The sequence below is a fragment of the Carlito syrichta genome, unplaced genomic scaffold (assembly GCF_000164805.1).
Source record: "Carlito syrichta isolate Samal-C Ts95f unplaced genomic scaffold, Tarsius_syrichta-2.0.1 Scaffold108683, whole genome shotgun sequence".
NCBI classification, from domain to species: Eukaryota; Metazoa; Chordata; class Mammalia; order Primates; family Tarsiidae; genus Carlito; species Carlito syrichta.
The window spans coordinates 341,146-355,424 of NW_007052779.1; the positions used below are offsets into that span (position 1 = coordinate 341,146).

Below are 14,279 nucleotides of genomic sequence, written 5' to 3' on the forward strand. Positions count from 1 at the left end.
AGTTCACATTTGCTGACATTTTCAAAGGTTAGTCTATTTTCCTGGTGTGCCGTTATACTTCATTTTGCCTCTGATAAATTTCTCAGTACAAATATATTGTAAGACAAAAAAAATCCTCAGATATTGCCTTAGTAATTATACTTTTTTTCCTAGTGTTTTCCTAACTCAGTGTCTTCTCGTGACAATAGTAAACTATTTAGTTAGTATACTCAAAGTTTTAATTAAGAAATTAAAGAGGTTTTATGGTGGAGTCTTGAAGAATGGGATCCCTCAACAGGAAAACTTTAATAACTTTTCCAATACAATTTATAAACAATGAAAACAAGAAAATATTTTTGCAGACTGAAAATTAGTCAAAAGACCATAAATATGCAGGAATTTAGTTGTGAACTTGCACTGATAAACTCCCATACAAAGCAGCTCTATAAACAAAATATAACTTAAAAAATTTTTACACTATTACATAGTTCAGAATCGTAACTGATATGTAACAGAAAAGTACAGATTTATTATTAATTACCATCAGAATACATGTTCAGATTGGGAAAATAATCTAATTAGATGTCATCCAAAAAGGCTAAGAGACCAGCCTATTCCTAGTAGAGTACCCAGTTCTCTGATTTCATAGCTCATTCAAAAATAATATTTCAAACAAACAATATGTAATTTCCTAATATTTAATAATCAGTACTTTGGTGGTTCCTGAGTTAAAAGAGAAAAATATATACAAACAGCATTTGTGAAAAACTGAACATAAAATCCCTTTGTAAAAGAAGCTGGATAAAGCCATAGAATACAGAAGCAGTTGTACAGTCTTTTAAATATCTTAAAAAACTGCTACCAAATGTCGAAATTTTACCAGGCAAAGTTCAAGCTTAATTTGTAGTTTGTTTCCTAAAAATATTTTTTGTTTTTATTATAAAATTTGTCACAAAGTGATGTGATTTAATGTTCACTTTTATTTATTTATTTTTTTGAGTTGGAGTCTCACTCTGTCGCCCCGACTGGAGTGCAGTGGCACACTCCCAGCCACCGCAGCCTCGACCTGCTGGGCTCCTGCGATCCTTCCGCCTCAGCCTTCCGAGTAGCTGGAACTACAGGAGCGCGCTACCACGCCCGGCTAATTTTTTGATTTATTGTAGAGATGAAGTCTCGCCAAGTTGCCCAGGAGAGTCTCGAACCCGCGGGCTCAGGCAATTCACTTACCTCAGCCTCCCAAAGGTGCGGGATTACAGGCTGAGCCACCGAGCCTGAACGTTCACTTTTAATAAGCAGAAATGATTCTAAAAAGGTATATCTAAAAAAACTAAAATTGTTAAAACACCATTTGACTTATTTGTCAACATCAGGGACTTTAATCAAAATGGAAAGTATAATTCAAAGTCAGCCATAGTGCCCTAAAATTATGCTTACATTCAAAATCATTAGTAAGTTTATGCTTTAACACATACCAAGAAGTGGTGACATATTCTGAAATATACGAAGCAACTCTGGTGTAATACATGGGCTGTTTTCTAACGTTACTAACCTAAGAAGGAAAAAAAAAAGATTACATTACTTTCGACACTCATTAAAGCCATTAATATAATAACTTATATGTAAGAAAGATCTCATGTAAAGGAAGAAAGAAAAATGAACAATATAGTAAGTTATAAAAATTATCTATGAAAAAATTACCAAATGACTCAAAATAAAAAAATCTATCTACAAATTATGAAATATTATTTCTATAAGATAGCAAAGGCAGTAAGGAAAGTAACTACAGATGACCCTTAAGCAACATGGGTTTGAACTGCACTGGTTCACTTATGTGTGGGTCTTTTTCAATCAAATATGAATCAAAGATCAAAAATATAGTATTTGTGGGATGTGAAACTCAAGTAATGAAAAGTCAACTTTTCATATATATGTCTCTATATATCTCTATCCATATCTATGTCCAGATAGATAGACAGGTTCTCGACATGAGACTTGTCTACGTATGGATTTGAGTATAAGCAATGGTCCTGGAACCTACTTCCCATGGATACCAAGGGTCAACTGCATACACTAAAGAACCTGTATGATAAAGAAATTATCATAATAAAGCAAAGGCATAACTATTATGGACTAGTCATGGAGGCATATAAATTATTTTGCTGTTTTGATCTTCTTGACATGTTCTTCTGCCACGTGTAATTGCTGTGTCCTTTGATGAGAAAATAATTTATTCTAAAAGTTTAATAAATATGAACTTAGTGCCACAAGGCCAATTACAAGTTGATTTAACTACATCAGCAGTATAAAACAATGAGCACATGAAAGATAAACGAGTGGTGGTTTACGGCAGAAGTGTTTGGGTCCTTTATCTATTCACCACCCCCACCCGCAAAAGAAGTTAGAAGAGAAAAACTATGATCGTCACAAAAGTAACCAAAAAAGGGAAGGAAGGCCTATTCAATAACTAATATTTGCTATAAATCTCTTATCTGATTATAAATAGAAAAGAATTTCTTTAATCTTTTAAGAGAGTATCTACCAAACACTCCTAGCAAACACACTTAGTTATAACACATCAAAATCATTCTCTTAAAATGCAAAAACAAGCCAGGCACAGTGGCTCACACCTGCAATTCCAGCACCCTGCAAGGGCAAGGCCGAAGATCACTTGAGGCCCGGAGTTCAAAGTTATAAGTGAGCCATAATCACACCACCACATTCCAGTCTAGGCAACACAGTGAGACCTTGTCTCTAAAACTAAAAAATAAAAAGTAAAAACAAGGCTCTGAGACCACCCTCTATTATCTTGTCTACCTTCACATTTACTCACTGAATATGTAAGAGGGCCTCTCACATAATGTGCCAAACAAATTAATTTAAAAAACACAAAAGGGCCAGGCACAGTGGCTCACACCTGTAATCTCAGCACTTTGGGAGGCCAAGGTGTGAGGAATGCTTGAGCCCAGGAGTTTGAGAACAGCCTGGGCAACATAGAGAGATTTCGTTTCTACAAAAAAATCAAAAAAATTAGCCAGACCCAGTGGCGCACACCTGTAGTCCCAGTTACTTGGGAGGCTAAGGTGGAAGGATCACCTGAGCCCAGGAGGTTGAGGCTGTGGCGAGCCATGTTTGTGCCACTGCACTCCAGCCTGGGCAACAAAGTGAGACCCAACTCTCAAAAAAAAAAAAAGTTTTTGTACTTAATGAGAAAAACAAAGAAAATAAACTGTTTATTTTACGGGTTTAGAAAAATACAACTACGTTTAAATGTAGAAAGTAAAAAACATGAGCAGAAATTAATTAATGAAATGGGAGAAATACAGGCAAATTGTAACTCTAAGAGGTAGTTCCCTCATAGTAAGAAGACAAATCTCTAATAAGTATACTTTAAAAAGAGATAAAACAAATAAAATTATGAGTGGCTGATAGAAAGCAAGCATACAAAAGTTTTTCTGTTAGTATTTTAAGGGACTAAATGTCAAAACAGACATCAAAAATCAAAACCAAAATAAATATGAATGAACTGAGGATGTTATCAAAACTATAAAGAACCATTAGTCCACACCACAGGTCGATTTCTAGTTCCTTTTATTACAAAATTCCTCAAACATTCAATAATACATATTACAAAAACCATTCAGTATAAAGAAAATAATTGTTAAATTCATAATATAAACATAATCCTGATATAAAATCAAACTGTATTACAAAATATAAATCATAGATCCAACTCATTTATAAACAGAGGAAATCAATAAAATTAGATAAAATATTAGAAAAAAATGTTTACAATATAGTAATAGCGTAATTCGCCCCAGTAAGTAAAGTTTATCCCAGAAAGTCAAGGTTTTTTTTAAGACAGGTTAATTTTTTTTAAGAGAAAGATATATTCTTCTGAGTAGATAATAAAAAGCAATCAAATTAGTTTTGTTTGTTTTTAAATGATGAAGATCATATTACATTTAATGGTACATAACTGACACTGCTGATTGCTTACCATTATTATTACCGCATACTAATTTCTAAAAAGAGAAAAAACAAAAACAAAACCTTGCTCATGCAAGGTCTTTTGTTGCATTCCCTTTAAAAACAATTTACAATAGTACATGTTTACATTAAGACAGAAGGTTAAAAGTTGATGAGCTAATTCTTAGAATGTAGGTCAAGTGACAAAAAAAGTAAACCTAAAGCAAGTAAAATGATAATATACTAAAAACAGAAATCAATAAATAGGAAACAAATATACAACAAAGAAATCAAAGACAAATGTCTGTTCTTTGAAAAGACTGATAATATTAACAAACCACTAGTGAGATGGACCAAGAGGAAAACAAGGAGCCACAGGGGGGAGGGGAGGAGAGTGTAGAGGCCACATAATCGGTCTGTGTGTTTCACTCTCTATTCATGACCACAAACACCAACTGGTACTGGTTACCTGTAATAAGCTCACCATGCTCTAAGATAACTACTTTTTATCTTCTCCTTCTCACAGACCTGTCATATGTTGTATATACTCCTAATACAGCACTACTCCTCAGCTGATGACCATGCTTCATACGATATTGAGAAAAGAGAAGCAATTAGATAGAACACTTTCCTCTCTCATCCTGCTACAAAATCTGGAAATCTACCTTCCTGCCTCCAGTTAAAATGGAAGAAGTATCCCAAAATTCAATCCCTCCACTTAAACTCTGAATCCCATCCCTTCTTTCCTCCATCAGTTATCCCACTCTCTTAAACCAGCCTTACTCATTCCTCCAGACCTACCGCTTCCCACACCAGTCAGCTGTTGCGCCATATTCTATACCCTCTTAATAGTAAAAGCTCTTAAACAAGTTACCATGGATCACAATCTATACTTACTTACCTCCAATTCATTTTTCTATCTACTCCAATTCTAATTTCTGTTCTTATCAATCCACTGAAAACCCTCCTATCATCACCATGTGGCCAAATTCACTTCTCTATACTAATTTCACTAGGAAAATCAGCAACAATTGACATAGCTGACCACTCTACCGCTCCCTCTCTTAGGAAATATTCTCCTCTCTTGGCTTGGCTTTCCTACTAAACAGAACGTACCTCTTCTTTGTAGATGGGGCTTCCTGTGTCCTCAAAATGTTAAAAAAAAAAAAGTTCATTAGGTTTCTGTCCGGGGCATAATGTTCTCTATCTGTCCTTTTCTTCCTAGGCAATCTTATATATTCCCAGATGTTAAATGTCATATAGAAAGTGATAACCACTTTAGCAAATATCTCATCTTCACAACAACCATATGAGAGCAGGAATTACTATGCTTTGTTACACTAATAAGGAAACTGAGGCTCAAAGAGCTTATTCAAATCATATTATCTAATGCAGTGGTATAACTAGGCTTGGTACCTAAATCTGTCTGATTCCAAATATGAACTCTAATCCACTAAGAGAAATACATGAAGAAATGTGTATCTTGATTTTTTAATCTAGAGAAATTTAACTATTAATAAACTAGGTAATTTAAAAAAATTTTGTACTTAAGTTATAATCTAGAGCAGATGTTGGCAAACTACATTCCGTGGACTAAAACTAACCTATATATTTATTTCTCTATAGGATGCTTAATTAGAGCATAACCATGTCCACTATTTATGTATTGTCTATGATTTCTCTGACACTAACAGCAGAGTTGAGTAGCTGTAACAGAAACTGTAGACCTGGAAAGCCTAAAATATTCATTGTCTGACCCTTTATGCAAAAAGTCTGCCAACCTCTGATTTAGAGTAATTCATCCTTACTCAAATATAAATATATAAATATAAAAGATTTCAATAATATGCCAATTCCCAACCAAACCATCTAGATGTCATTTAAGTTCAAACAATATAAACTAGAAAAGAATATGAGAAATCCAAACTGCAAGTTAATAAGTACCAAGATTAAGTTTTAAAATCATCTAATATTATTATATAGATCATTCATTTATAATGTGCACCAATGGCAATTTATAAGAACCAAAACTGTTAATTCCTAGCCATCTAAGAAGAACCAAAGAAGGAAAAAAAGAAGTTCCACAGGAAAGGAAGGAAGAGGAGAAACAAATGTAAACTTTTTCTATGGCTGATTTTCTGTAGTTTGCTTTCTTTAATTCCAATAGTCAATTTATACCCTGGAAATTTTAACCCTTAAATGTATTATCAAAAAACTGTCTCTAGAGAAAACTGCTACCAGTAAGGTGAGCTTAATAAAGCAAAGGAATTTTTTAGCACAGTTCCTTACACACAGTGGGTAGTCAATAATCCTTTGTACCAGTGGGCTGCCACAGAAGCAGGTATTGTTGTTGTTGTTTTTAACTTCTTGACATTACATACTACTTACTCAGTAAAATAGTAAATCAAGAATATAAGTAGCATTGACATTGGGGGTTGAGGTATAATCTAGTTATTATTGGACAAAGTAGTAAAAGGTTTGAAAAATAAGGCTTCAATATCCCCCAAACATTTCATTCAATAGTCTGGAAATTTTAAGTCAGTTTTTAACTTGGGAAAGTTACCAAGATTCCCATTTTATGTGCCAAATTCCAAAAGAAGAAATACAGCTGAGTTCCTACTGAAATTTCTCCTTTGTCTATTGTAAGTCTATGCTGAGTGACAGCTGCCAAAAAGAGAAGATGTTATATAACCCAGTTTGGGGAAATAGATTTTACATTTTTGTTTTTAAATGCTGAAAGCCCTTTTACATGACCTTAACTTTATTGGAATGAGAGTAGGGAAGGCCACGAAAAATAAGATCCATGGTATCAAGTTTTCCTCTTACCATAATTCTAAACCATCTTCCAGAAGATAAACATGTGGAGGCTGGGAAACATCTGTACTCAGTTGAATAACTGGGAGCAGGAAAGGGTACAGGTTCTTGCTGTCTGCTCCTAATCCCTATGGGAAGTATAAATAAAACTTACAATAAGACACTCTAAGGTCCCACACCCCCACCATCAAAAAATTACCTATCATATAAAAAGGCCTAAAACCAATTTATAAAAAATAAATCAGATTTTTTAGGATGGTCCTGTTTATAAGCAACAATTAAACAAAGTTAGTTCTGTTTACAATTGGAAAGCAAAAATCAAAAAATACTATTCAACTGCCTAATGGCAGTAAAAAATACATATGCCAAGGCTACACATATCTGTTCATTTGAAGAGATTCCACATATAGGAAATATTTATCTCCCCCTTCCTGTGACTACAGAAGAGATATTTTAATATTTAAATATAAATATTTAAAATACATTGGTATTTTAAATTCTATGAACACTCTCATCTAAAAAACCAATCTAAAATAAACCCTGTCTAAATGTTCACCAGTAAGACAACTAAAATTTAGATCTTCCATATTCTAGATTACTGAGAAGCTATAAAAAAGGATTTACCATGGAGAGAAAAAAAGTTCAAAAATAATTGCAAAATTAGATTTAAAAGGGGCAGAAGTATGTATAACAGTTCCACATGTCAAATAATTTTTTAAATATCTAGCTATATGCAGATATATACACAAAAGTTTCTGGGAGCAAATACAAAGAACTGTTAATGCTTCTTAAATATGGAAAAGGAAAAAGGATGTTGGGAAAGGGTGAATGGAAGTGATTTTTTTTTCACTTTTCACAAACTGTTTTAATAAAGAATTTTTGTTAATATTTTTATTTTTTGTTTTTTGTTTTTAGTTGGAGTCTCACTCTTGGCACCCAGACTGGAGTGCAGTGGTATGTTCATGGCCACCACAGCCTCAACCTGCTGGGCTCAGACGATCCTTCCACCTCAGCCTTCCAAGTAGCTGGAACTACAGAGGCACACCACCACGCCCGGCTAGTTTTTGTGATTTATTGTAGAATCAAGGTCTCACCAAGTTGCCCAGGCTAGTCTCGAATCCCAGGCTCAGGCAATCCTTTTGCCTCAGCCTCCCAAAGTGTGAGATTACAGGCTAAGCTACCGCACCCAGCCTGTTAATATTTTTAATGAATCAAGAACACAAAGATAAAAGGAGAAAATAAGTTTAATCTAAAATTCTAGTTTGCCTAATTACTGTATTAGTAAGGCTGATTTAGTATATCATACTACAAAGAATCGTACTCTGAAAGAAAACAAAAAGAACAAAAAGTTAATTCCTAAACCAACGGTCCTCAATCTTTTTGTCACCAGGGACAGGTTTTGTGGAAGACAATTTTTCTACCAACAGGGAGTTGGTGGGGGTGGTTTCAGAATGATCCAAGTGCATTACATTTATTGTGCACTTCATATCTACTATTATTACATTGTAACATATAATGAAATAATTACACAACTCACCATAATGCAGGATCAGCGGGAGCCCTGAATTTGTTTCTCTACTTCACAGTCCCATCTGGGAGTGATGGGAAACAGCGCTAGCATCACCACCTCAGCTCCACTTCAGATCATCAGGCGTCAGATTCTCATAAGAGGCACACAATCTAGACCCCTTGTATGCACAGTTCACAATAAGGCTCAAGCTCCTATGAGAATTCAATGACCCTGATAATCTGATAGAGGGCAGAGCTCAGGCGGTAATGCCAGCAATGGGGAGTGGCTGTAAAGACAGATAGCTCTGCTTGCTTGCCCACGACTCACCTCCTGCTGTTCCGCCTGGTTCCTAACAGGCCACGGACCGGCATTGGTCTGTGGCCTGGGGGTTGGAGACCCCCGCTCTAAACCACAATAACTATAATCTGATAAATATAGAAAGAAAACAAAATAAACTACCAAACACCTCCTCACTTAAGAAATAATTCAAATATCAATATAGCTTACAGCAAATTACAATGCCACTAAATACATACAGATTCCCCTTTTGTTGACATATACATACTAAGTTCAATCACTGGAAGTTTTTTGTAATTTTCAAGTGTACAATATATCACTATGAACTATAGTCACAATTCTATACATTCAATCTCCAGATCTTATGTTAAATATAAGTTTGGTCCTTTCAAACAAAAAAACAATCTGGAAGACCTTATTAAAGAGTTTTCCAAAGGAAGAAATTATAAAAATACTGTTATTTAATAAAGTAGTTCATTGGCCTTAAAACTCAGTTAAATTTCACTCCCCATAGTTCAACTTTCAAGGAACTAAGGAGACAATTAAGAAAAACTAATCAATTTCATTTTTTATTATCAAGTGGACTTAAAATTTTCTTGGAAAATTTATCTGCTTACTTAAGTACATATTCCAAGATGCCAAGTATACTAGCAATTGTTTACAACTGAAAAGCAAAAATTAAAAAATACTATTAAATTGTCTAATGCCAGTAAAAAATATACACGTATGTCAAGGCTACACCCATCTGTTCATTTTAAGAGATTCCACCTATAGGAAATATTTATCTCCCTCTCCCTATGAACATTAGCAAATCTAAAGTAAGCAACTGCTAAAGACTCCCTTAATCAAAGCTTGAAGAGATTCAAATATTTGTAATCTAATGGCCACAGAATGTGTCCAATAGCTGATATGCAGCTTTAAGTAAATGTGAACATTTTTTTGAGCCCACAGTATATAAGATACTGTCCACCATACTCTGAAAGTTCAAAAATAAATTCATAAGCTATTAAGATGAACACTATCAGACATGATTAAAGAGGGGGAAAATCATACTGTACTATAATAACTTAAGATGTAAAGGGAAACTAGGGGAAGGATACATGGAATCTCTCTATACCATCTTTGGAACTTTCTGTGCATCTATAATTTTTTTAAGAAAAAAAAAACAGAATAGCACCCTCAAATATCAGTCTTTCTCAGGTTACTGACCTTGGCTCTCTTCTCATTCCCATGTAAACACTGATGATGTTCAAACCTATTCTCTGCAACCCAGTTCTCTGAACCCCAGGCAATTAATCGACTATAGTACATCACCACCCAGAAAGCATCTCAAGTTCTGATACTGGACCAACTCAATGTCTTCTTAAAAAACAGATTCTCATCCTGAATTTCCTAGCTCCTGTGATATGAACCACTATCTAACTGATAATAAGTTGTATCACTACCACCTCCTAGTTTCTCTTCTTCCTCACCCTATATCTCAACAATTCTTAATTCTATCTCTTTTATATTTCCAAATCTATCTGCTTCTTTCCATGGCTTCAGATCTTCATCATCTTTTTCCTGGTTAACAGGAAAAAAAGTCTCCTAACTAGTCTGCTTGACCTTACTTTAACTCCCTTCCAGATCAGTGTCCTCAGTGGTACCCTGATTACTTTCCTAACATAAAAATTAGCATAACATTTCTTTTTCTGAACTTCAAGAGATATTCTTTTAGCCTTCCCCAGTTTCCCATATATATGCGCTGCACTCTATGTTCCAGCTATCCCAAACAACTCACAGTATTAACATCTGGGAAAGCAGATGAATTCACAGACTCAGCACATGAATTTACACACTGTGTCTCTCAAAACCAACTAAAGGGATATAGGAGGATATTTTTTGAAAGACCTAAGACCATAAATACAAAGATAGCATATGAAGAAATTAAAGCAATTCACGTTAGAAACTGCGAAGAAAGACAAGAGGTAAACTGACTTAGCAGAGTAAGAAACCGAAGCTCAAATCCAACAGGGGAGTCAAAGAAGACAATATGCAACCTGATTTACACTACAGAACCTCCAAAAGACTCAGGAACTGGTGGCACCAGCACCAGGTATTTTGAGCAGTGTGTGTGTGTGTGTGTGTGTGTGTGTGTGTGTGTGTGTGTGTGTGTGTGTGTTTGTGCGCGCGCGCGCACGCGCACGAGAGAGAGAGAGAGAGAGAGAGAGTGAGAATAAGGGGATTGAGCAATAGGGAGCAGTGAAGAAGTATGAATAAGACTTCTAATAGAGTGTTTAAAAAGCAGTCTGGGCTGAGTGTGTGGCTCACACCTATAATCCCAGTACTTTGGGAGGCTGAGGTAGGAGGATCACTTGAGCCCAGGAGTTCAAGACCAGCCTAGGCAACATAGCAAGACTCCATCTCCATTACTAGAAAAATAAAAAAATTTAAAAATAGTCTGATGTCAAGAGTTCATCTATATACATAACCAGGTAAATAACTGGACCGCCTATGAACCACCATAAAACCAGTTGTTTATTTTCTGGTAAGATAAAACAAATGGTTTCAAGACAGGGTAATCAAGAGCAAGGTTTCAATATCTAACTGATACTGAGAGGAGATATTGAAATATCTCCAATATTGAAGGGAGATATGAAAGGCTTACATTTTCATGTTCAACACAGGGAGGTCAAGAGACAATACCTACATTGCTTAAAACAAGAATAAACAATGTACTGGAGTTAGAAAGATTTAAGAACCTAAGATATCCAGCATTAAAGAAATGGAGAGAAAGAATAGACTTCTTAACTAACATATGTGCAAAATTGATCGATACATAAACCTTAAAAAATATCATGGTTAAAGAAAACCTTAAATATCACGATTAAAGAAAAAGGTCCAAAATATTCCACAGGGTTACTCTGACTTCCTAATATTCCCTGAAGTAACACTGCCTAAGAAGAAATAAAAGCTGTTTTTTCTTCACCTCTCTCTCACAGAACTCCCAAGTTGAGCCTAAAAACACATCTCAGCAGAGATAAAATAAAAAAGACCTGGGGTCATTCACCGTTCTGTTACTTAAAAATGTAATCGCAAGCTAGTAACTAATGCTCTCTTAGCTTTTGTCCTTTCCTAGAAAAGGGATATAATCTTTACAAAATAAGCACAAGGATTAAAGCGTAGACAGGAACAGATGCTGCACCAGATATTTATTCTTTAAAAAGTGGTTTAGTGATGAGGGAGGGGGAGGTAAAGTTATTGTTTAATGGTATAGTTTCAGTCTTACAGGACAAAAAGAGTTATAGAGATGGATGGTGGCAACAACTGCACATTATGAATGTATCCCATATATTGAACCACACACGTAAAATTGGTTAAAATGGTGAATTTTATGTTAAGTATATTTTAACACAATATATAAAAATGAGGAAAAAGTACTTCAAAAATATTTTGTATTACTATTTATCTATCTAAAATTGCCTTAGAAGTTTGTAACTGGTAAACCCATGCATAAACATTTATGAAAAGAAAGCGTGCACGTTTTAAAAGTGTCTGAGAAAGATTTTGTTTTGTTTTTTAACTAATATTAGAAAGTTTAGGCTAGTAATTCTTAATTAGTGGGAGATTTCACCCATTGAAACATTTCTCAAATTTGGCAACAAGGTCAGTAAAATCCCTTGGGTATCAAGATATGCACATATTCTAACTCTTGGCCTTAAGCTCCTCCTCCTCTATGCTCTCATGGTAAGACTAAAAGTCATTCTAACAGTTCAAATGAGCCTACAGCCCAGTTCCTTCTCTGAAGCTTCAGGTGCCCCTCTACCTGCTACACATCCCAACACTTCAGAGTCAAAATGTCTGAAGTTCATATTCATTTATAGCCCCTCAAAAGCAACTCATCTGTTTTCCTGACTTCTCAAGTTATGATAGAAAAAGTTTTTATTTTAAATCAAGAGGAAAAAGTGGAAATACAGAGTATGCTTATGCTTAGACACATGCATGGTATAATGGACTGCACGAATCATGAGTCCATTCCATCATCATTGGAGACCCCTACATCCAATGGAAGAAATCTTCTTTAATAAATAGGCAGCATCTCTTTAAATGTGCTTTAAAAAAAGGTCAAAAGCACACATCAATGTTGTTTTTAAGACTTTTAGATCACACATGAAAAAAAAACATAAAATTTGAAGCTATTCACTACCATTAAAATAAATCATATAAAAACAATTTAAGAATTATTTTGATAACAAGAATCTAAATTAAAACCTCTGCAGAGAAGTGGCTTACCTGAACAAGATGAATAAGTGTTGTCAAAATAGCACATCTCAGCATATTGTGTTCTTCACTCTGCTTCCAAAGAAGGGGCAAGTATTGCACCAAACATCCTACATATGGTCGTATCTATCACAACAAAATAGGGGAAGCAACAAAATCATATTAGTAAAGAAAACAATTTACTTTGAAAAAATATTTAATATTTACTAGACATAATATTAAGCCTATATCCTATTAAAGGTAAATCAGACATTACATAGACACCCAGGGCTCTATGGTAAATATTTTTAAACAATTTTAAACAAGTATCAAATTTATTGAATGAAATAAAATTTATGAACATAAAATAATATTCTTTAGCAGATATTACAAAATGTTGGTATACCTTCTTTTCTAAGAAAACAGTTTACCTAACATGAAGTTACACTACGTTTTTAAAAGATGTAGCATTTATTCATTCATTCTACAATTATCTTTCAAGTTTCAGACCCTGAAGACAAGACCCAGAAAAGAAAAGGATATAAAAAAATCTCACAAAGCCTTACAATGAAAAAGGATAAGTACAATAATGAAGGTGTATATGAGGCATGGTGGAAACACAGGGAAAGAAACTATTTTCAAAAGATGAAACTTTGAAGTCCACTATGGATTAAGCTAATCAGTTTTTAAAATTTATCCTGAGCCGGGCTCAGTGGCTCAGCCTGTAATCCCGCGCCTTTGGGAGGCTGAAGTGACTGGATTGCCTGAGCCCGCGGGTTCGAGACCCGCCTGGGCAGCGAGACCTCATCTCTACAATAAATAAAAAAATCAGCCGGGCGTGGTGGCGCATGCCTGTAATTCCGGCTACTCGGAAGGCTGAGGCGGAAGGATCGCCGGAGCCCAGCAGGTCGAGGCTGCGGTGGCCGGGAGCGACCACTGCACTCCAGTCTGGGCAACCGAGTGAGACTCCAACTCAAAAAAATAAAAATAAAAATAAAATAAAATAAAATAAAATTTATCCTGAAGCAAAGCACAGCTGCTATGGAATGTCTGGAAAAATAAAATGGATCTACACTGAAGCTGGACAGCATTCTGGCTCTAGGTTTAGGATCACAGTGGTATTAAAACTGCTCTGAAAAAAGTAACTTGGGGGATGAAAAAATATTAGAACTTCATAGCTTCAGTACTGTTTATTTGAATATCATGGATTAACATATAAAATTGCTCCCACAGGAAGTGAGTTTGTTTATTCGGCTCATAAAACATAATATTCTAAAAGGATAGCCAAACAACTATGGAATTTGGCTCCCTTCCCCCACCTCAAGGTAGAAGTTGTAAAGGGGGATGCAGAAAAATGAGAAGTTAAATATTTGCCCAAATATTTCAGTGACATATAACAATAAATATTAAGAGACTCATGTATTACCTTATTTTCATGTATTTACTTATCATGTAATACCTTATTTTCAAAACT

General features: G+C 34.9%; 1 protein-coding gene across 1 annotated transcript in view; it reads right to left on the reverse strand.

Moving 5' to 3' along the window:
• IPO11 (importin 11) overlaps positions 1–14,279 on the reverse strand; it is a 190,210-nt gene that overhangs the window by 131,280 nt on the left and 44,651 nt on the right. The window contains exons 15-17 of the mRNA XM_008068467.2: positions 12,839–12,952; positions 6,772–6,887; positions 1,452–1,528 (exon numbers count right to left, since the gene is read on the reverse strand). Coding sequence (XP_008066658.2) covers positions 1,452–1,528; positions 6,772–6,887; positions 12,839–12,952 — 307 coding nt within the window. The remainder of the gene's footprint in view (positions 1–1,451; positions 1,529–6,771; positions 6,888–12,838; positions 12,953–14,279) is intronic.